This window comes from Cyprinus carpio, chromosome A5 (assembly GCF_018340385.1).
Source record: "Cyprinus carpio isolate SPL01 chromosome A5, ASM1834038v1, whole genome shotgun sequence".
Classification (NCBI taxonomy): Eukaryota; Metazoa; Chordata; class Actinopteri; order Cypriniformes; family Cyprinidae; genus Cyprinus; species Cyprinus carpio.
Genome location: NC_056576.1, coordinates 35,791,844 through 35,814,460, shown reverse-complemented (window position 1 = coordinate 35,814,460; position 22,617 = coordinate 35,791,844). Strand labels below are relative to the sequence as shown.

The 22,617-nt window shown below is 39.8% G+C and overlaps 2 protein-coding genes across 3 annotated transcripts in view; both read left to right on the top strand.

Annotated features, from left to right (window-relative positions):
- Positions 1-1,598, top strand: part of LOC109053508 (stress-induced phosphoprotein 1) — a 10,324-nt gene extending 8,726 nt beyond the window's left edge. Inside the window, 2 exon segments of the mRNA XM_042757057.1 lie at positions 36-208; positions 1,084-1,598. Of these exon segments, the coding sequence (XP_042612991.1) occupies positions 36-208; positions 1,084-1,156 (246 nt within the window). The 3' untranslated portion in view covers positions 1,157-1,598.
- A 1,796-nt stretch (positions 1,599-3,394) lies between these two features.
- Positions 3,395-18,388, top strand: im:7154036 (fermitin family homolog 3). 2 transcript variants are annotated; one of them, XM_042757054.1, is made up of 15 exons: positions 3,395-3,550; positions 4,379-4,508; positions 5,440-5,673; positions 5,750-5,866; positions 6,728-6,896; positions 7,109-7,211; positions 8,285-8,392; positions 8,520-8,648; positions 11,368-11,414; positions 11,599-11,723; positions 11,803-11,909; positions 12,095-12,310; positions 12,553-12,677; positions 17,663-17,804; positions 17,908-18,388. In XM_042757054.1, the coding sequence occupies exons 2-15, from the start codon at positions 4,385-4,387 to the stop codon at positions 18,085-18,087; spliced, it is 1,926 nt and encodes a 641-aa protein (XP_042612988.1). In that variant the 5' UTR covers positions 3,395-3,550; positions 4,379-4,384; the 3' UTR covers positions 18,088-18,388. The 2 variants fall into 2 exon arrangements, with proteins under 2 accessions (XP_042612988.1, XP_042612990.1); XM_042757056.1 differs by lacking the exon at positions 3,395-3,550 and adding an exon at positions 3,569-3,748.
- Positions 18,389-22,617: the final 4,229 nt, after the last annotated feature.

Below are 22,617 nucleotides of genomic sequence, written 5' to 3'. Positions count from 1 at the left end.
CTGAGCTGTGAAGATGCTAACATGATGTTTGACAGGAGGCCAGCGAGGGTCTGCAGCGCTGCATGGTGAGCCAGGCCATGAGGAACGACAGTCCAGAGGACGTGAAGCGCAGGGCCATGTCTGACCCCGAGGTGCAGCAGATCATGAGCGATCCTGCCATGCGCTTGATCTTAGAGCAGATGCAGAAAGACCCGCAGGCCCTCAGCGAGTAAGAGACCCTCAAACCTTATTTCCACAGAGCCCTGGATCCTGCACGTCTGTAACAAACACACACACACGAGCGGTCAAGCGTTTGGATCAGTGATGTTCTTTACAGGAGTCTCCTCTGCTCAGCAAGGCTGCATTTATCTGATCAAAAATACAGGGAAAAAATTATATTATTATTATGATGTAAAATAACGTTTTTCTATTTTAATACACATTAAACTGTAATTTATTTCTGTGATGCACAGCTGTATTTTCAGCATCATTACTGCAGTCTTCAGTGTCACATGATCTTCAGAAATCATAATAATATGATGATTTATTATCAGAGCTGAAACTGTTCTGATGCTTCAGATTTTTATTTAAATATCCTGTAATACAGTCTTTAAGATTGTAATTTTTAACATTATTATTTTTTGTTATCAGTTTAACTGTTATCCAGCATGACAAAAGTGTGATTTAAGTTTTCATTGGCTAAAACTAGACTAAACAAAAACAGGACAAAATGAACACTACTGTTATTATTTTAAAAATGGTGCGTTCTTGAAGGCAAGTATGAACAAAAACATTCAAATACACCTGAAGAGATTAAAAGTAACAAAATGAATAGAAATTAAAAGATAAAAATATAAATTGCAGCACTAGCAGAATTCATGCAAAACTATTAAAATGAGAATTCGGTGGAAAACCTAACTGTAATGAAAATGTCAAATCGAAAACAAAGTCTTAATGATACGAAAGTGTTTGGTTTTTTCGTTTAAGCACAATATTTTTATCATGAATATGTCTATAGACTTCTGTGACTGCTATAATTCTAGTGTTTAGTTGTTTTGTAATGTGTGTGTGTGTGTGTGTGTGTGTTCTTCTCTGTGCATGCAGTCACCTGAAGAACCCCGTCATCGCTCTGAAGATCCAGAAGCTGATAGACGTGGGGCTCATAGCCATCCGGTGATCAGAGGAGCAGCATAGCCAGCACATTATCCATCAGCAGAAGACGACGGCGGGACGAATCCTTCACACACCGACCCGGACCCTCTCCTCACACTTCGAGGGCATCTAGCCTCAGATACATTAGTGTGGCTTTCGAGCCTTCATATTAAACCTTTATCTTTGTATTTCTTTTCTTTTCTCTTTTACACCTCAGTATTTGGCAGATTGGTTCTGAGTCTAGTTGTGTTCTGTCTGTGTTTTGGAGGAGAGGGCTGTGTCCTCATTGATCCTCTCTGTGTGTCTGAATGTGAACGCATGGCTGTTATTGTGCTCTGTAACGCTCTTCTGAACTGCCTCCCACCTGTCTGGGTTCTTTTATAGTTTGCGGTCGATTAGCTGACTGTGTTTTCAGCTTCATCATATTGAAAAGCAGCATGGGTTTAATAAAGTTCTGGATCCGTGAAGCTGTGTGATGTGTGTAACTGTGTGCAGTGGGTCATTACTGCGGTACTTTATGCAAGTTGTGGTTACGATGTGCAGTATTCAGTCACATCTCAGTGTTACTGTGGGGTACCGTATCCCACAATGCCGTGTGTTCAGCTCGACGGTCAGTTCTCAGTGTGATTTGACTGAACAAGAAGCAAAATCAGCTGCTATTTATACTACCGTCTTCACACATCGGCTGTGTTCATGCTACAGGCTACTATTAAAAAAAAAGAAAAAGTGCATTAATAGAGTTTCAAGCAGTTCTGTGCTGCGTGAGTTAATTTTGTGCATGATAACACCGTGCTGATCTGTATAGTGATGGGTCTAATCTATCATTTAATGACTTTTCCTTTGAAAAAGTTGATTTCATTACATTTTTTTTTTTGTATCATACAATTAGTTCTGATGTAATTGCATTATATTACGGTATAGACTATAAAACTAATTTATAATACAATAAAAATATATATATAATGCACCCAAACTTAGCATCTAATAGTAAAATGTATGATTTTTGTGTAACCTTCTCCTTGTGGTCAGTTCAATGGAATTTTTAAGTGCAGAAAGTCCAGGATAGTTTGGTCAAACACTGAGCTGTTAGAGCCATGAAAGCAGTGGCAGTGTTTTAGGGTTAGGTTCAACAGGTTTATTTAAAGGCACAGCTCAGTTCACCTCAAAATACGATTCTGTCCTTTACTCGCCCTAAAGATGTTCCAGAGCTGTGTGAGATTCTTCCTCCTGATGAACCGAACACAGTGTGGAGGGGAAGTACTGCTACCATCAGCGGATACAAGCATTCTTAAAAACACCTGCTTCTGTGTTCAGCAGAAGAAAGAAACACAGCTTTGGAACAACTTGAGATTGAGTAAATGATGACACTTTTTTTTTTTTTTTTTTTTGGTGAACTGTCTCTTTAAGGAATCAGCTTCTGACTGTAGAACAACACATTTAAACACAATTCTTTAAAACTACACTAACAAAATGTGATTAACGGAAGATGGCAAAACACTGATCCTCTAAACTACGTCTTCACCCAGATATTCTGTTCCGCTGATCTATATTTCCTTGCTGTAGGGATGGATTTTGTGGGAAATATCGTGCATGTGTGTGAAGTATAATCCATACACAGAAAAAGTAGCTGAAGCCCAGATAACAATTTTTGGTTATTTTGTTATGGTTTGTTTTTGGTTAGCCAGGAAAGTTCCCAAAAACTATCATCAGGAGACCGTTCTGTGTTTTCTGGGAGGTTGTTGTAACCAACAAAGAAAAAAAAGAGAAGCAAGGATCATAAATTCATGGCAAACCTCCAGGAATCACTGATGCAGAGCACATTCTTTCACAAGAAGCATGAAGGTATACATTCTTTACCACTAGAGGGCCAACACTTACTTAAGCTTTAAAGGTTTTTTGTTTTTGTTTTGTTTTTACATATTTCTGGCCCTTATCTGTCATTCTAAACAACTGATACAACAATGGTGATGGATTTTGATCACCTTTGGAGAAAACACACACACACACAGAGGCAGCTCTGAAGGCACCTGTATAATGATGATGTATAAGTGCAGATCTGAAGAAAAGCCAAATGAATTAAACTCTATTGAGAGAGCAGATGTCTTCATACATACACAAACAATCAAAATGGTGTGTATGGCTTTGTTTCACTTTAACAGAGCATCTCTGTGACAGGAAGAGGAAGAGAAAGCTATTTATGGTCAGCTTTAAGAAGTCAGTCTGAAAAAGAGAAGAGCCATAGACGGGTGAAACGTCTGCAGAGAAAGAAAGACAGAGAGAGAGCGAGAGAGAGAAGAGGGAGGAAGTGACAGCACGAGTCTCACACGTTCCTGACAGAGACAGAGACCGAGACAGAGACCGAGACCAAGGGCGTAGTCTGAACACCGCTCAACAGTTTTTGGAACCACAACCAAACGAGGTAAGAAACGGAGAGAAAAGAGAGAGAAACAGAGAAAGGAAGGGTGGGATGTTCTGGTGTAAGGTGTAGAAATGAGTAGAAATGAGAGAGACACGCACGGGCCTCTAGGCCTACACTAGCTTTCTTCTGTCCTCATGAGTTCTGGGTGTGTGTCAGATATCCCCGGTGCACTCAACATCTGTGTGTAGACCTTCCTGCGTGAGTAGAGCTCATTTACTCCTGTTCCTGAACATTCCAATTCATGTCTTGGATAACTATGTATCATTTTATATAATGTGAAGTGGACTTTAACTAATTTAACATAAATTATGTATTTAGTTTACACACAGAATAAAACAATCAAGCAAATTTTAGAGAAGAGCAAAAGTGCTGAAATGAAAAAAACAGAGGGGGGCTGGGTTATGCAAAGTACTTTAAAATTTTAATTAGATATTTATTTAAATAATTTATATGTGTGTGTGTGTGTGTGTGTGTGTGTAAACACTGTTGCTGTAATGCATTACTAAGAAATTCAGTATACAGTATATAATTTACAGCAAACACAGTAAATTTGTTACTGTAACTGAATTAGTTACTTCTGATACCATTACATTAAATTCTGTACAAAATAAAAATGGATTTAACATTTAATGTTCAAATGTGTGTTTTAATGTAAACTTCTCCTTTAAATAGTTTTTCACAGGCATCAAGAATAATTGATTTTATGTTATTTGTAAGAAAGAAACCGAGCATATGTTGAGCTGAGGCTGATGTGGGATTCAGGAGGAGACTAGTAATAATCATGTAGTGGTGACTAGAGCAGGTTACAGAGAGTGCGTCTGTGTTCAGGTCAGAATGGCGGCGTGGGATCTGTCTGTGTCTGTGGAGGAGCTGGGGCCCGACGCCCCGCCGCTTAAAATCAGTGTCACCTCAGATCTGCACATCGGCGGAGTCATCCTCAAAGTGGTGGAGAAGTCACGTGAGTCGATGTCTGATGTCTGTGACTTTACATGATACGGTGTGTTTTTGCTTTTGAGTCTGAAAGCGTCAAATATTTCCAAGTAAAGGCAAAGTCAGGCATGAGCTCCTTCTCCTTCTGCTGAGGGTTAATTCTGCAGTCTCTGGTTTTACTGTCGAAGTCAGATTCTCAGAAGGTGTGATTCTTAGACCCGGTCTCACACACAGGGCTGAGACTAAACCAGGATTAGGACATTTAAGTCATTTTTATAAACACACTTTTAATATGAAATAAAAGCACTGATATATTTTACGATCAGTCAGTGCACGTTTCTCTCAGCTGAAACAGCTCAGACTTACACTTTAGTCTAAGACTGAAGAGTTTAATTTAGCAGCTGAGTCCTTAACCGTCTTCAAGAATCGGCTAAAAACACATCTCTTCCTTCTTTATTTGACCCTCTAACTCTAGCACTCTCTATTCTAATTCTATTCTTAAAAAAACATGCCCCTTGTAGACTTGCACTCTGTTCATTTATTAACAGCGTGTTTTCTTAAAAAAAAGAAAGAAACTAACACTAGCTTCTCTAATCTTTTTGTATTCTATTTGTTTCCTTTTTTATTTATTATACAATTAACAAAAGCAAAAAAAGGCTTCTAACACTAGCTTGCTCTGTTCTTTTTCTATTCTATATATTTATTTATTTATTTATTTGTTTTTATTTGTTTTTATTATATGATTTTAAAAAAACCTTGCTTCATGTACTGCATTAAGCTAACTGAGACTTGTTAGTTTGCAAAAAAAAAAAAAACATTTTGTTCCAAACCTCTGCGATGGTTTTCATTAATATATAATAAAAAAATGATAAAAATAAAAAATGCATGCAGTTCTCTGATTTTCTGGCACATTCTTCCGAACAGCTTCTGTTGTGTTAATCATGTGGGTGCTTGTCCAGAAATCAAGCAGGACTGGTCGGATCACGCTCTGTGGTGGGAGCAGAAGCAGCAGTGGTTGCTGAAGCCGTCCTGGACGCTGGATAAGTGTGGGATTCACGCGGACGCCCGGCTCTGTCTCACTCCGCAGCACAAGCCCCTGCGTCTGCTGCTGCCCAGCGGCGTCACCCTGCGCCTCAGAGCCTGCTTCTCCAGCCCCGTCTTCCGCTGCGTCACCGGCCTCTGCAAGCTCCTGAGTGAGTGTCAGACTGATCCGTGTCTGCAGCAAATCAAACGAAACATTGCTCACGAGTCCGCTTCTGCTTTCCTTAGACATCCGCCGCCCAGAGGAACTGTCCCTGCTCTGGCCAGTGGAGGAGAAGAAGAAGAAGAAAGATAAAGATGTTGAGGAAGAGCTGTATGACATCACACGCGCACCACTTCCTTCAAGTGAGCAATTCATGTAGAAAGAATGCTTACACACAATAAAGAAATAAATGGGGAAATATTTAGTTGTTACGCGCACAAGTGAAGGTCAGCGGAAGCTGCTCTGATACTGAATATATGTTACATACACGACCGGCCGAAGCTTTGGCATCAGTAACACTTGTGATGTTTGTTAAAGAAGTCCCTTATGTTCTTATTTGATCTTATGTTTCTATTTTAATATCCTTTAAACTGTAATGTATTTCTGTGATGTGCAGCTGTATTTTCAGCATCATGACTACAGTATAAAGTGTCACATGATCTTCAGAAATCATTCTAATATGATGATTTATTATTAGGATTATCAGTGTTGGAAACTGTTGTGCTGCCAAATATTTTTTTGGAAACTGTGATACTTTTTTCAGGATTCTTTGATGAATAAAAAGTTAAAAAGAACAGCATTTATTTTAAAATATAAATCTTTTCTAACAATATAAATCTTTGCTATCACTTCTTAACAATTTAACACATCCTTGATGAATAAAAGATTTAATTTCTTTCAAAAAAAAGAAAGAATAAAAATGTCAGGAACTGTAGTGTATATTGTTCGAAAAGATTTCTTTTTTAAATAAATGCTCTTGTTTTTAACTTTTTATTCATCAAAGAATCCTGAAAAAGCATCGCAGGTTCCAGAAGAATCTGAAGCAGCAGAACAGTTTCAGCTCTGATAATAAATCATCATATTATTATGATTTCTGAAGATCATGTGACACTGAAGACTGCAGTAATGATGCTGAAAATACAGCTGCGCATCACAGAAATAAATTACATTTGTGTATTAAAATAGAAAAGTGTTTAGACGTGTGTTTATTTGTGCACTCGCAGGCATCATCCCAAAGCTTGCGAACGGCATGCCTGCTTTCTTCGCTGAAACGCCTGAAACTGAGGCTGTGTACAAGATGCTGGCGGTCAGTCAGCCTGCTCCGGCCCCAGAGACCATCGCTAAACTCTACCGCTCAACTAACATCACGGAGAAAGCACATATCAACAGCAGGTAGAGTAACGGCAGAATACACAGGACTACATTCACTGTGCGTGTGAGGAGGGACTACAGTGCAGTGCATTCAGAAAATATCCAGATGTTCTTCTTTCAGCCTTATGCTAAAGAGCTTTATTTTTCCACATCATGCTGCACTCCGTGCCCCAAACCCAGTGCAGTGTGAGTATGAGGGAAATGACTGAGAATGTGCTGTGATCTCTGCTCAGGTGGCTGGATTCATCCCGTTCTCTTCTACAACAGGGAGTCAAAGAAAATGATAAACTCCTGCTGCGTTTCAAATACTACACCTTTCACGACATCTCACCACAGGTACAGTAGGTACAGTATGACGCCAGACCACATCAGTGCTGGCCATAGCTCTTCATCATGTTGAAAAAACAAACAAAACATATATAAAACAATATTTGCATATTCTAGTTGCACCTACCAAATCCAGCACATTCCTTCAGTCTATTCTTGCTGTGTTTCACAATTACAAAACAAAAAGATTTCCGTTTTTAGTATTTGAGGTTCATCTTGTGTTTATTTTTTAGTCTTTGGCCAAATAAGTGCAAAATGACAGCCTTAACTTTTAAATATCATAAAAGCACATCACATTATTTACATGGAACATGTTTGTAAAATAATCTGTAGATATAAATATAAATAAAAATGTATAAGTATAAACGGAATGAAACAATGAAACTTACTTTCTTTAAATGATATAATAAAAAATAAAATAAAAATAAAGTAAAGTAAAGTAAAGTAAAATAAAATAATAAAATAAAATAAAATAAAATAAAATAAAAATAAAAATAAAGTAAAATAAAATAAAGTAAAATAAAAAATATAAAAATAAAATAAAGTAAAATATAATAAAAAATAATTAAAGTAAAATAAAGTAAAAGTAAAGTAAAATTAAGTAAAATAAAAATAAAGTAAAATAAAGTAAAGTAAAATAAAGTAAAATAATAAAATAAAATAAAATAAAATAAAAATAAAGTAAAATAAAATAAAGTAAAATAAAAAATATAAAAATAAAATAAAGTAAAATATAATAAAAAATAATTAAAGTAAAATAAAGTAAAAGTAAAGTAAAATTAAGTAAAATTAAAATAAAGTAAAATAAAATAATATAAAAATAAAAAAGTAAAATATAATTAAAATAAAATAAAGTAAAATAAAGTAAAATTAAATTAAATTAAATTAAGTAAAATTAAAATAAAGTAAAATAACAATAAAATAATATAAAAATAAAATAAAATATAATATAATATAATATAATATAATAAAAATAAAGTAAAATGAAATAAAAACAAAGTAAAATAAAGTCAAGTAAAATAAAATAAAATAAAAATAAAGAAAAATTAAAAAAAAAAAAAAAAGTTTCCTGTGTCCGGCAGGCTGATGCGGTGCGTCTGACGCAGCTGTATGAACAGGCGAGGTGGGCCATCCTGCTGGAGGAAATTGAATGCACTGAGGAGGAGATGATGGTGTTCGCTGCCTTACAGGTGTGAAAGAGAACAGATATCAGCTCACCGTACAAATGAACAGTGATCTATCATCGTGATCACTGCGGACAGTGTTCTAACACAACTGGAGCTTAAGTGCAGGGTTATGTTTTTGTGATCGCTTCAGTACCACATCGGGAAAGTGTCTCTGACGGAGCAGTTCGTGGCGTCGTGTCCAGCTATGGACGATCTGGATTCAGCTCTACAGTGTCTGGAGGTGAAGATGGAAGGAGAGAGCAGTGCGGACGACATGCTGGTCAGTTCCATGATATATACACAGTCCTTCCAAACACAGCTCTAACACATGATCACAAGACTACACCAAACCAATCACATAATAACATATTTTTATATTCCTTGGTGGGTGTTATCCCATAAAATTGTCACTACCAAAACAGCCACGATCAAAACATGTCATCTTTGTTTAAATAGAGACAAAAGGGAACACATAATCCTCATATTTGTGGAAAATAAACGAAATTATTGTAATTATAATACAAAATTATAGTAAAGTTATGCAGTTTTTTAGTATTTTAGTAGAAGTTAAAATTCTGTAACGTGATGTGGTCACAACCAAAGCATTACTGTCACGACCAAAACATGAGAGTATATTGAATTATCAACTAAGATGTTATGATAGTTTTTGGATCAATGTATATTCAAACTTTGAATTCATTTTGATCAACTTTTTGCCTTTTATGAAAATTTGGGATTCCAAGTACAACGTATCTCATAAATTACACTTGAAATATTGTTAAAAATGTAATTGTTACTGATTTACCTCTGAAAAAAATAAATAAATAAAATAGAAAAAATATATATTTACAATGTAGACGTAAGCTAAATCTTAATAGGACAATATCACCCTTCTAAATAAATTATTATGACTATGTTTCGGTAGTGACAAATTTGGGGAGAGGACAAATATTCAAAAACTTTCTGAAAATACAATATGAGAATTAACTGCGCAGTTACTAGAAATACGTACCTTGGATATTATACAATTTGCATACAGCAAAATTGTTTGGAAAAAGACACTTTTTTTTCTTCAAGATGTTTCCAGCTCTGACTTTGGACCAATTCTGCAGAATGACCCATATATAAAAGCTCAGTAATTACTGAATAATAAATACGTTTCATTCTGGCAGCTCGGTTGGTTTTCTCCTATATCAGTTCAGTTTTGGGAAAGTCTTTACTATCACAAAGCTTTTGAACATTTCCTCCATAAATGCCCAGGAAATACTAATACGGTTCAGGAAACACTATATATATATATATATAGTTGTCACAGTGGGAACCCTGCTACCTTCCTGCAGAGTTCAGCTCCAAACCTAATCAAACACATCTGAAGCAACTAATCAAGGTGTTCAGATTACTAGAAAAATACAGTAGGACTGGAACTAAAGTCTGCAGGAAGGAAGCCCTCGGTGAGCAGAGCAATACACACAGCAGGTTCCTGTTGTGACAGCATACCTCATGCTTGATGCAATGAGCCCTGATATATGTGTTAAACGATCTGCGTTTGTATTTGCTGGACAATCACGTGGGAAATGTTTAAAAGCTTTGTGACAGACCTATGCAGCTCTGTGGGTCCCCAGGACCAGAGTTGAGAACCAGTGCTCTAGTAGACGGAGTCTGGGAAGGGAATGAAGTGGACCGCCTTGGAGAAGTGATCCATCATGGTGAGGACCACAGTATCTCCACTGGATGGAGGGAGGATGGGTTTAGGAGGGCGAACATCAAAAAAAGGGCTGCTGCCTGGTTGTAATTGCAGATAAACTGTTGATAGAAGTTGGCAAAGCCCAGGAATTGTTATCTGCTGTGCATTAGCCAACTAGTTAAAGCCCTTGTTCTTTGCAGGGTCAGTTAGTGTCCTGAATAATAGAATTTAATGATTATGTTTCAAATGAGACACAGCTGATGTGTCTACAATAACAGACCAGTGTTCAGCCAAAAAACACCGTCTTCAGTTTTCAAGAGTCCATGCCGTGAACTTTACATACTTTTAAAAATCCAGCGTTTAGTTGATCCTGATAAGAGATCATTGTAACAGATGCAAACACAACAGCTGTTTTTCCTTCCATGAGGAGGTTTGGCATCACAAAGGCACACACATCTCCTGGAAATCCTGTAAGAATCAGTCAATCAGATGACGACTCCAAAACTCTTAGTGTTTCGCATTTTATGTGCCTTGTGCATCAGACATTCGGCCAGAAGTGAAGTAATCAGAGGCTCAGCATGAGCTTGTGAGCTTGAACAGACTGAGATGACAGAAGTGACAGGACTGGAAATATAGTGACGGTGACGTTCACCAAACACTGGAGAAGCACAGAGCAAGCATAGATTTAATGGGAGAAGCGAGAACAGGTGAGAAACCAGCGGGCCACGTGGAGAAAAGAAAATGAAGAAAAGGTAGAGAAGGTTTATATGGTCAAAAAGTAAAATGAAATTCTGATAGCTTGTAACGTAAATTAATGAGATCTTTATAACAGTATAGCAGACGACTTACATAAAATGCATCTAAAGATCAGTTGTCACTTTATATCTCCCACCAATATGTCTTAATAAGGTGATATCTCATTGCTTAGTTGTTTGGCCAAAGCTCTTTCTTATTGTGGGGGCAAAATAAAATAAAATAAAATAATAAAATAAAATACAAAAATAACATAAAATAAAAATAAAGCAGTGCAGTACACTGATGCATTGACTGAGAGATGTACAAGTAAGAGTTCCTCTAAACCCTGATGTGTTATATTCATCCTGGGCTCAGGTGGCTGGATTCATTCTCATCCATGAGCAGGTTTGATCATGCTGGTAATTGAAACAGTAATTTAGAGGCCTTTGAGTATCAGATATGATGCAGTAGGCTTTATAGAGCTTTTTTTTACTGCTGTAGGTGTGTTTCAGTGATAGTCACGTACACATACATCTAAAATGAACTGTTGGCATCTCTAACATCTCAAGTGTCTACACAGGAAACGATGACGGCACCAGAACTACATGACTACTTGAAAATATTCAGGTAAGACACAGATCCCAGCTCCCCTCCCTCATACATTCCTCACTAATCAAAGACTCTTAACTCTTACCAAAGTTCATAATGACAGCAACTGATAAATGCCACGATATAGGAATCCAGTCTGTAAAGCTGCTTTGAAACTTTGACGTTTTATGACGGATATCCCTGTGCTTTCACCTTTTCTCAGACCGAAGAGGCTGACACTGAAAGGATATAAACAATACTGGTTTACATTTAAGGACACGACCATCTCCTACTTCAAGAGTAAAGAGGAGAGCTGTAAAGAGCCAATTCAACAGATGAACCTTAAAGGTGATCACACTCTCTCAGGAAGCATGAACGTAAACCCAGCACAGACACACAACGCACAACTCTTTCTTCTTGGACGCAGGTTGTGAGGTGGCTCCGGATGTGAGTGTTGCCGGGCAGAAGTTTTGCATCAGGTTGCTGATTCCTGGACCAGAAGGCATGAATGAGGTCTACTTGCGCTGTGAGCATGTAAGTCATCCATCATCTGTGCAGAACAGCTCGAGCGCCATCAGTATGTGTGTAGAGGCCAGTTTAGACCTAATGAGGCATTTTGGTTGTTCATTTCCATGACAATGTCATTTTGGGGCCTGTAGAGCGGCTAACACAGGTCCACCATCACTACAGACAGACTCTGACTCTCGGTCGTATTCTAGGAGCAGCAGTACAGCCGGTGGATGGCTGCGTGTCGCTTGGCCTCCAAAGGCAAGACTTTAGCGGACAGCTCCTTCTCCAGCGAGGTGCAGAGTATCCAGTCGTTCTTGGCCATGCAGAAAACCACACCCAGCACTAACGCGGCTCAGACGGATGAAAGCATCAACACACACAGCCTCGTCTCTCCACGCTACCAGAAGAAGTACAAACCCAAGCAGGTAGCACCGGTGTCAAGTGGTTAATCACTGCATTATTCGTCTTGGTAACACTATTCTACTAACTAGAAGTACTTCATGTCAACAAGCAGACATTAGAGTATCTGTTTAATATCTGCTAAGGGCTTGTATGTAGTTATAAAGTTACGTATAGTTAGTTTAAAGAGGACTATCAAATTAAAATGTGATCTAAATCTTCAGTGCTTTGGAACTTGATTTTGGTCTTTTTCTCTGTAATTGTTCAGCTCACACCGAGGATCCTGGAGGCCTATCAGAACGTAGCTCAGCTCTCATTAACAGACGCCATTCAGAAGTTCCTTCAGATCTGGCAGGCCCTGCCTGACTTCGGCCTCTCTTATATTGTAGTCAGGTGAGTTTAGTTAAAAGGGTCTGTAACGGCGTCACACACCTGTTTGTTTGTTTAGTTCGGAGGAAACACCAGGGGCCTGTACCATAATGATGGCTGAACAAACTCAGGGTTACAAGTTTTTAGTTGACAAACTGTGTTTCTACCATGACGCGGATCATCAACCTTCTCTGTCGACTCAGGCTTTGATCCTGAGATTATGAAGCATGTGCACAGCCTTGGCTCTTAATACTGTGTGTGGTTTCCTGGATGATCCATTACTGTTTTCTGTTTTGTGATGGTTGTTCATAAGTCCCTTGTTTGTCCTGAACAGTTAAACTGAGCACTGTTCTTCAGAAAAACCTCCAGGTCCTGCAGATTCTTTAGTTCCCTTTCAAGGGAACTTCGAACTGCGTCCTCTAGGGGTCGCTATGGGGAACACCTCGTCGTGACCCGTGTCTGAAGCATACAAATGAAAAAACACCAACGAGTTGGCCGGCGACAGCCTCTGACGTCACTACCGGTGCGACTATAAAACAGGCACCGGGAAAACACGTCATTCACTTCTTCGTCTTCACTGACTGTTTTGTTTGAAGCGTGCATCTGAAAGAACCGGTAAGAGCGCTCTTTCTCTGTCTATCATGGCGACTACTAGCAAGCGTTTAGACAATGTATGCATCCGTGTCGGCGTTATTTGACACACCTGATGACACACACGATCTTTACGTGATTTGTTTGGGTAAAGAGCACGCACGCGATGTCTTTGAGGAGGCAATCTGCGTGCATTGCGAGCGTTTTTTCAAGGAAAAAGCTCCGCTCTCGTTCGTCTCTCTTTCCGAAAAAAAAAAAAAAAAGGCAGCCATCTGCTTCCCGCGGTTCAGGACCCGCCGCTGCTGAGGCACGGAGAAGAATGAGCTCGTTAGAATTTCAGGTGGATCTGTCTGAATGGTTTAAAGAGGGACTTTCCCTTTCGCGCTCAAAATGGCGGCGGACGAGAGAGAACCTCGGGAGGATGATGTTATATCTTTAACACTTTCTGATACTGAGGTTAGTGCTCTGCTGGGTTTTTTACCCAGGAAAAGCAGGAGATATTTGAGGATGGTGAAGAAGCTGAGGCTGAGCCTTCTCAATTCTCCTGCCCTGCGTATGTAGAGCTGTTGGAGTTTATGGATCGCGCCTCGATGAGCGTTATCTTTCCGACCATAGCCCTCCAGCTCAGGTGAGCCTTCCATTTCTGCCTGATCTCCATACAGAGATCGAAAGGAAATGAAAGAGGCCGTTTTTCTTCTCGCATCCATCGGTTTCAGCATAAGAGTTTTGCCGACATCGAGGCGATGCACGAAAACGGCTATGAGAGGATGCCCCCTGTAGAAAGAGCTTTCATTCTGCGGGGGAGACATCCTCTCTTAATCTCCCTCCTTGCCATCTAAGCTCCTTCAAGAAATACATCTCGCTTGAATGGCAAGGCATACGCAGCAGCAGATCAGGCTGTGGCTTTATTACAAAATAAATGCTTCAAGCATATCAGACTGATCTGCTAAGAGACCTGGATAGAGGCGAAGGCCTTTTTCCTGATCAGGGAGCTGAGCTGCACCGCACCACAGGCCTCTCTCCAGGCTACCAAGCAGGCCGCCTCTGCCAAGCGCAGGACTATGGCGGCCATGGTGGTGGTGGAGAGACATCTGTGGATGAACCTGGCAGACATCAGGAAGAAAGAAAAGGCTTTCTTCTCCATGCTCAGGTTTCGCCTTCTGAACTTTTCAGTATTTCCGTTGAGACGGTGATCGAGAAGTTCGGGGAGACGAAGGCGCACTCCACTGCTTTCAGATCCTTTGTTCCACGAAGGTCCAGGTCTGAGCCCGAACAACATAGGGGTCCTGGCCTGTCTCGATCTGAGGATCAAAGACGGGCACAGAAGGCTAGTGTCGCGACTCGCGCTCCTCCCCCACCTGCGGGCAGGGGTTAGAGGATTTGTGGGTCACAAGGAGGTAAGCAGAACCTAAGGGATGTGATCCAGACGAGGCAGCGTTCTCGTCTGAGTCAGAGTGATACTGAGGCTCGTATTTTTAACTTCTGCTTTTATCCTCCCCTTCCTAATTCCCCTGTAACCACCAGCTCTCCACCTGATCGAGGTTAGGTGGAAACCTCTAACGCATAACAGTCTCCTATGCTGGACCTATAATGTTTTTGGCTGGTTCTATGTTCATAGCAACCACCTTACTGATGGTCCGGACTAAAAGGAGGAGCCCCTTGAGAGGGGCTCCAGCGCAGGAGGGTGGGAAATAACCCTTTCTGTATATACTTATGTGTAAATTGCTGGTGGTTATGTGTCTACTAATAATACTCTGTGAGTTTCCTTTGCAGTGCTCAGTTACAGTGTTTACTAAACACTCGTCAGCACCAGCCATCCGGCTTCATGTTCCGATTAGGCGGCTGAGATCACAGGTTTCTGCGGGAGCCTCCTTGATCATCAGGCCTGGCACAGCACTGCAGGGAATTTCATGGATGTCCAGCCAGGTCACCCTGAGGGGTCTCCTGGCGGCTTAAGCTGTGCTGTCGCATCCAGCGGGAAGTGAAGGTGGCAGTTACAGAAGTCTTCTTGTATATGCTGCCTCAGGTGATGCTCCCCTCGCTAGAGGTTTATAAAATTCGAGCTTGCCTCTCCCGTGCGGTTCAGCGCCTCTGCGATGCTTAGGAACCTTTAGGTACACACGCTAAGCTCTGTGTACTTTCTGAAAACCACATGGTGGTCAGTGTGCACGCGAACACTTTGCGCACTTTCTAAAAATCCATGTATTGGTAAGTGTGCACGCAAGACTCTGCGCACTTTCTGAAATCCTGTATGGTAAGGGTTACGCGCTCCGCCTCGTTCCCTTTCTTGAGATGATTAGACCTTGGTTCCTTGGGCTCCATTCAGCCAGTGTGTATTCGTTTATACACTTCAAGCATCGCTTCCCTCAACATGAGGGGCTATTCGGGCGATTCTCGTGGTAGTTTAGCAGCGCTCCTCTATTCCAAGAAGGGTCGCCTATGAGCGTGCTACTCTGGATTCAGGAGTTCTCCTCTCATATGAGACTGAGTTCACTGTTTTTCCCAGAGCGCTCCAGCATTATTTCCACAGATCGAGTTGATGACTCTCATACATATTTTTTTGAGATGCACCATTCCATCTATGAGCTGCTCTATCAGAGTGCCACGAGAGCCCTTCCTTAGAACAGTATTTGAAAATCCATGATATGGTAAGTGTGCACGTGAAGTCTTTGCACACTTTCTGAAATCCACACTGTGGTAAGTTCGCACGCTAGTACTCTGCGTTCTTTCTAAAATCCTATATGGTGAGGGCTTCGCGCGGTTGCTTCGTGCCCTTTCTTGAGCTGGTAAAAGCCCCGTTCATCTTGGGCGTCACTCCACCCATGTATCCTCGGATACCTATCTAAACAGGGTGCTGCTACTGGAGATCTGTTGAGACAGCTCCTTCAGCAAGCTTTTGCGGAAGCAAGCGTTAGCCCCTGTGTGACAGGCAAGACTTAGCATAAAATGCTAGGTTCCTAGCTGTATCCCTATAAAGGAATCTTTCCTGATTCCAAGCCTTTAGCTCTACCACCGGGCCGAGGCCCTAACAATTAAGTTGGGTATGTAGCTTAGGCCTTTGGCCGTAAGGGGTATTGTCACAGACAGCCGTCTAAACGTCCCGGGGGCAACTCCCATTGAAATGGTAGAGTTGGTACTTAGTGTTCGCCATGATTCTGGCCTGCACTCCCCTCAGCATGGCGGCGTGGGCATACTGTTCCCCATAGCGACCCCTAGAGGACGCAGTTCGAAGTTCCCTTGAAAGGGAACGTCTCAGGTTACGAATGTAACCATGGTTCCCTGAGTAGGGAACGAGACACTGCGTCCTCTAGCTCCCTGCCATGCTTCGGACGCAAGCTTCAGACGAAGAAGTGAATGACGTGTCTACCGGTGCCTGTTTTATAGTCGCACCGGTAGTGACGTCAGAGGCTGTCGCCGGCCAACTCGTTGGTGTTTTTTCATTTGTATGCTTCAGACACGGGTCACGACGAGGTGTTCCCCATAGCGACCCCTAGAGGACGCAGTGTCTCGTTCCCTACTCAGGGAACCATGGTTACATTCGTAACCTGAAACGTTTTCCATCATCTTTTGCAAATTTGAACCCTTTCCAGCAGTGACTGGATGATTTTGAGATTGATCTTTTCACACTAAGGACAACTGAGGGACTCAAACACAGCTATTAAAAAAGGTTCAAACATTCACTGATGCTCCAGAAGGAAACACGATGCATTAAGTGCCGGGGGGGTGTGAAAACTTTTGAACAGGATGAGGATGTTTCCTTCTAGAGCATCAGTGAGCGTTTAAACCTTTTTTAATAGTTGTGTTTGAGTCCCTCAAATGTCCTCAGTTTAGATTTTAGACACATCCTACCCCCTCATCTGTACCCCCCATCCCCCCCCAACCCAACCACCTGCACACAAATTCCTTGGTTCTGCACTAAACACATAGGTACAAATGTAATTTTTTTTTTCTTGGCGTTGCATTCAGAACCCATTTTGCTGAAGGACCATGGGTTAAATACTAAAGAACACATAAGAACACCGGGCTGCAAAGTATCGGAAAAAATCCCAACCTGCAGCAACATGTGAAATATAGAGGAGAGACGCGTAACTATCTGATACACTGAAAATAACAATGGCATCCATGACAACAAATGAACAGCAGCACAAACCAAGGCAACAGAGAAACAAAGCAAACAGGAACTAAACAAATAAATCACAAGTTGCTCCCCAAATGACGCACTAGACACTGTATATTTATGATACTTACCTCATCGATTTCATAAGGTTATGTAATTCATCATCAGAGTCTGATTCCAGATTTAAGTACATCATCCGGGTATTTCAAATGCAATTTTTCTTTTGGGAATTTTCAGTGTGAACCGTAATCTAAGAAAGGTTGTACGTGACATCAGAAACGACACATTATTATTTCTGCAGGTTTAAAGGTTGCCGCAAGGATGAGGTGCTTGGCATTGCCAACAATCGTTTAATCCGCATTGACCTGAGTGTCGGAGATGTCGTGAAAACCTGGAGATACAACACCATGAGGCAGTGGAACGTCAACTGGGACATCAAACAGGTCATCTGTCTTTACATATTTCTACGCCAGTGAGATTTGTCAGGATTTCCAAGCTCTCATGCTGATGTAACTATCACTAAATAGTTTTCTGTATCTGTACCAGGTTGCCATTGAGTTTGATGGCAATGTGAACATCGCCTTTAGCTGTGTGACAGCAGATTGTAAGATTGTCCATGAGTACATCGGCGGCTACATCTTCATGTCCACACGCAGCCGGGAGCAGAGCAACACCCTGAACGAGGAGCTGTTTCACAAACTGACAGGAGGCCACGAAGCGCTATGAGAGAAATAAAACATCTGTGCACCTATGGACTGAAGAGAATAAGATCTGCAGGAAAAACAAAATCTAAGAAATGTTCACTCATACCCTAAAAAGCATATGCATACAGATATGGCCATTCATGAGTATTTCCCTTAAAAAACACTATTGTGTCTTGACAGGTTTGTGAGACCTGAGGTGTTTCGGTTTCTGACATTTAGCAGCGTGGCATTTCTCTGTCTTCGTGTTTTAATTGGCTTCCCTCGTTCTTAGCATTGCTGTTAACACCATATCTTATAGTTATTAAATTGTACCGTCAAAGCTTGTCAGCCTTTTGCTTTAATTTTGATGCATCCTATTGTTATTGCTTGCTCTTTATTGTTCTTAAATTCGGAGTTCAAGGTTTTGCGTTGTATGAATGTAGTGTGAAAGTCCATTGTGTTAAACACAGCGTTGTCAGGCGAGGAAACTTTGACTTGCAGCTCAAGTGTTAAAAAGGATACATCGTGCTGTCATCATTTGGCGCAGGAAACCACAGTGCAAGTTTCGCAAGCATTGCGTATAGCAGACTATGAAAAATAGCATCCTGTGCACTACAATTAATCCTGCAGACTTCAACTGCAATCATAAATAGCGAAAACATGTTTCTCCATAGACACCTACTCAGAAGTTGTTGTTTTTAGATGTGAGACTCGTTGCAATTATATTGCATCTCCTAAAAACATTAAATCTACTTTTATTCTCCTGTCTACTGTTAATAACATCAGCAGACCAGTATATATATACTCAGCAACCTCTCAGAAACAAACTGACAACAGCATCACTTTTTCACTTTTTTTTTTTTTGTATTTTAAAATAAGCTTTACAGATCTTTAAACAACGTCTCTCATGTTTGTTCAAGGAGCCATAAAATGATTGCACATGCACCTGTGGAAGAGTCCTTAAGATACTCACGATTTGCAGGGGGTCTGCAGTTAAAATCGCAGTCACAATAAAGACACCTTTCTACTGGTTAACTTTTTATGCTCCAACTAATACCCTGAAAAAAAAGTTGTAATTCGGATTTAAATAAACAAATACTTAAGATTTTAGGATTGGCACATTATTGCAGTGATGGACATGTTTCAGGCATGTTATATGCTTTGCAAACAATTCTTTTAACCTTAACTGGTACAGACACATTTATTGCATATTTGTCCCCATTTTCCTCATAGAAATGATTAAAAGTGAAAACAGTAGTGGGCGTGGCCATATCTATAAACCCCACCCTCAGGACTGATCGGCAGCTGCCTGTGTAGAAGGTAGAAATGCGAGTGCAAAGGGGATTGCGATTACATTTGAATTTTGTGAGGGTTGAAAAGAAAATGGAAACACAAATGCGTGATTTGTAATTGCATTTGGATTAACTCTCAACATATGCGTTCACAAATTGAAAACGTAATTGCAAATACAATTCCATTTGAACAGAAACTGCACTTGTTAAAATTACAAATGACTTGCTTCTTGTGTCAGACCAGGGCTGCATCTCATCTCAGTGCTGCGTTCGACACCAGATCACGACTAATCACTGCCAATCAAAGCAGTTTCAGGAGTGACTCAAGGAACAATTCAGCGGATTCACTCCAATAATTAAATGCATTTAAAAAATAATAATAATTTAGCCATTGGGGACTCTGGTTGAGTGGACAAGGAATTACCCTCTTGAGCAACTTTGGAAAAAGAACATAAATTTTTTTTTTTTTTTTTTTTTTTTTTTTTTTTAAAGACCAAAAGATTTTACTAACAAATCAGTCTCAGTGAGTAAATAACGCTGCATCAGATCATATTGTTCATCATTTTGAATTCAGTTGTTGTTGTTGGGGTTTCTTCTTCACAATATCGTGAATTTGTTTTGTTTAGGCTACTTCAGTGTAACCTGGATGCGTGACGTGGTTACTGGTTATAATGAACGGCAGACTCTGGACGTACGGGCTTCACCTGAAAGCAGCATTATACAGACCTGTTACTATGATGACTGCAGCTCTGAGATGAAGAACTGGGCCCAGTCTTACTGAGAATACAGTACAGAGGTCCATACTTCATACCTCGCTTAACACATCTGAGATGATCTGACAGAAGCAGGAGCTTTTAATCCTGATCTCTGGCTGATTTGAGTTAGCTCATAGGCTGTCCATTCATTAAATATTAAACTGTTTCCTCTAAAAAGCTGTTTTTTGAGGAAACCATCCAAAACCATGCTGTTTTTCCATCAAAAAAAAAAAAAAAAAAAAAAACGGCCTCTGGTCTCCTTTCCTGCGTGCTGTCAAAGTGGAAGCGTTAGCATTAGCTGTTGTGTTTTTTGGCTAAAGGTTGTAGAATTGCCTTCTGCTGGCTTTGTGATGGACCATAGACTGTCGCTGCATCCAAAAAAGCATACTTCCCTACTATATAGTAGGCCAAAAACAGTATGCGAGGTGAGGAGTATGTCCGAATCTATAAGTATTCTAAAAACAGTAGGATTCTTGTGATTCTGAAGTGTGAATTCCATGGACACGCCACTATCCCATGAGGCCACGGGAGAGGATTTATGAAGTGATGAAACTGACGCTGGTAGATCATGTGACTGTAACAACCTCTGAGTTTCATTCATACTACCCATATTCATACCATAAAGAACATACTTTTTTAACAGTCATTAAGTAAATATTTTAATTCAAATGTAGTACATACCAGTGTTGGGGAAAGTTACTTTTAAAAGTAATGCCTTACAATATTGCGTTACTCCCTAAAAAAGTAACTAAATACGTTACTTAGTTACTTTTTATGGAAAGTAATGTTACATTACTTTTGCGTTACTTTCAAGTTACTTTTTAAATATGAGCAGGGCTTGATTGTTTTTTAATATAAAAGTTCTATTTATAGCAAATGTAAAAGCCCTTTCACACCAAAAAGTGTAATGAATAAACCTCAGGCTGAAGGAAAAGTAAATTCACGTCTGTACAGTAGAACACAGGAGAAGAAGGTTCAACACTCTTCAGCAATAACAAAAAAAACAATGAAGCACAATTGTTAGTTTATCTAAAGTCATTTTTGATTATAGGTATGGTTGAACTGGATCATTAAAGGTCAGCAGCAAAGACACTGTTAATAAAATGGGAATAGATACATTTGTGTTATTTAATATATTTAGTTATTGCAGGTTTGCGTCATATTCTGAGTTTGCATTTTCACTGTTTTGATTAATTTTGATGAATACTAAATCGGTTTTTTTTTTTTGTTTTTTTGTGAGTGGGATGAATTAATGCACATTCACATTTAGTCTAGAACTACAGTAACATCATGTTCACACAGCGCACACAACGCCTCCATACTTCCGATTTCTCCCAATATGGGAACAGGAGGCTTGTCAGTCAAAAAAAAGGGATACAAAGTAACTGGCGTTACTTTTTTGAAAAAGTAACTCAGATATTTTCTTGTAAATTAAAAAGTAATGTGTTACTTTACTAGTTACTTGAAAAAAGTAATCTGATTACGTAACTCGCATTACTTGTAATGCATTACCCCCAAAAATCCTACCTACACACAGAAAGTAAAACATCTAATACACAGAGTGTGTGATGAACTGATGGACCTTTCTCACATATCCGGGTTTCTCATAGTTGGGTAAACTGCTATTGCAGTGAATAGGAGACTACCACAAATTTACTTTTTGTGTTCCCATTTGCTTAAATAGCAGAAGAAAAACTCCACGATAGTGTTTTCACGACTTTCACAAGAAGGAAAAGATAGAGAGAGGCTGATAATGACAGTCAGTAGAAAGATGTCACATTTAGACGCTGCACCACAAACAACATTTAACTCGTTTTTTATCTAGTTTTTTTTTTTGTAATTTGATGCAAAGGTAATATAATACAAAGTATAGTGTTATAAATGTACATACATTGCTAAAAAAAAAATAATAATTATTGGAGCATTTATGATGCTGGTGAGTGTTGAAACGCGTCATCACAGTCGTTCATGATCAATGCATTTAAAAACAATTAGAAAAGATTGCACGATCTATTTTTCTTTTTCATCTTAAAATCCTTGAACAGTGATGGCTCTCAGCATAACGTCTTCAGGTGCTTGTCAGGAGCGGAGAGGGGCAAGCTGTCAGTCACTGAAAATAATTTCCTGTGCTGTGATTAGGACAAACATAGATTATGGTAGTGTAGTTCACAGTTCTGCAAACAAATCCTTACTTAAAACAGTAGAAGTAATACCAAATCAAGCTCTGTGGATATGCTGGGGTCCATTTAGATCTTCTCCGGAGGCTTCGTTACAAGCTGAATGATGTCTGGTCATGAACACAAAGAAAGAACAAGCTTTGGTTGAGTAGTAAGAAGAGCTTGGAGATGATTAGAAGTGTTACACGGTTTGTGCAGAAGAAGGCAGTTAAGGATTGAGGAAAGATTCCTGGGTGTGGATGGAAATCAGGAAGCAGACTTAAATCATCCACAAATAGAGTTAGCTTTAATACAGCTGAATTCAAGAGAGTGATTTCATTACCAGTAAGTAAGAAATGGCAAAGGTTAT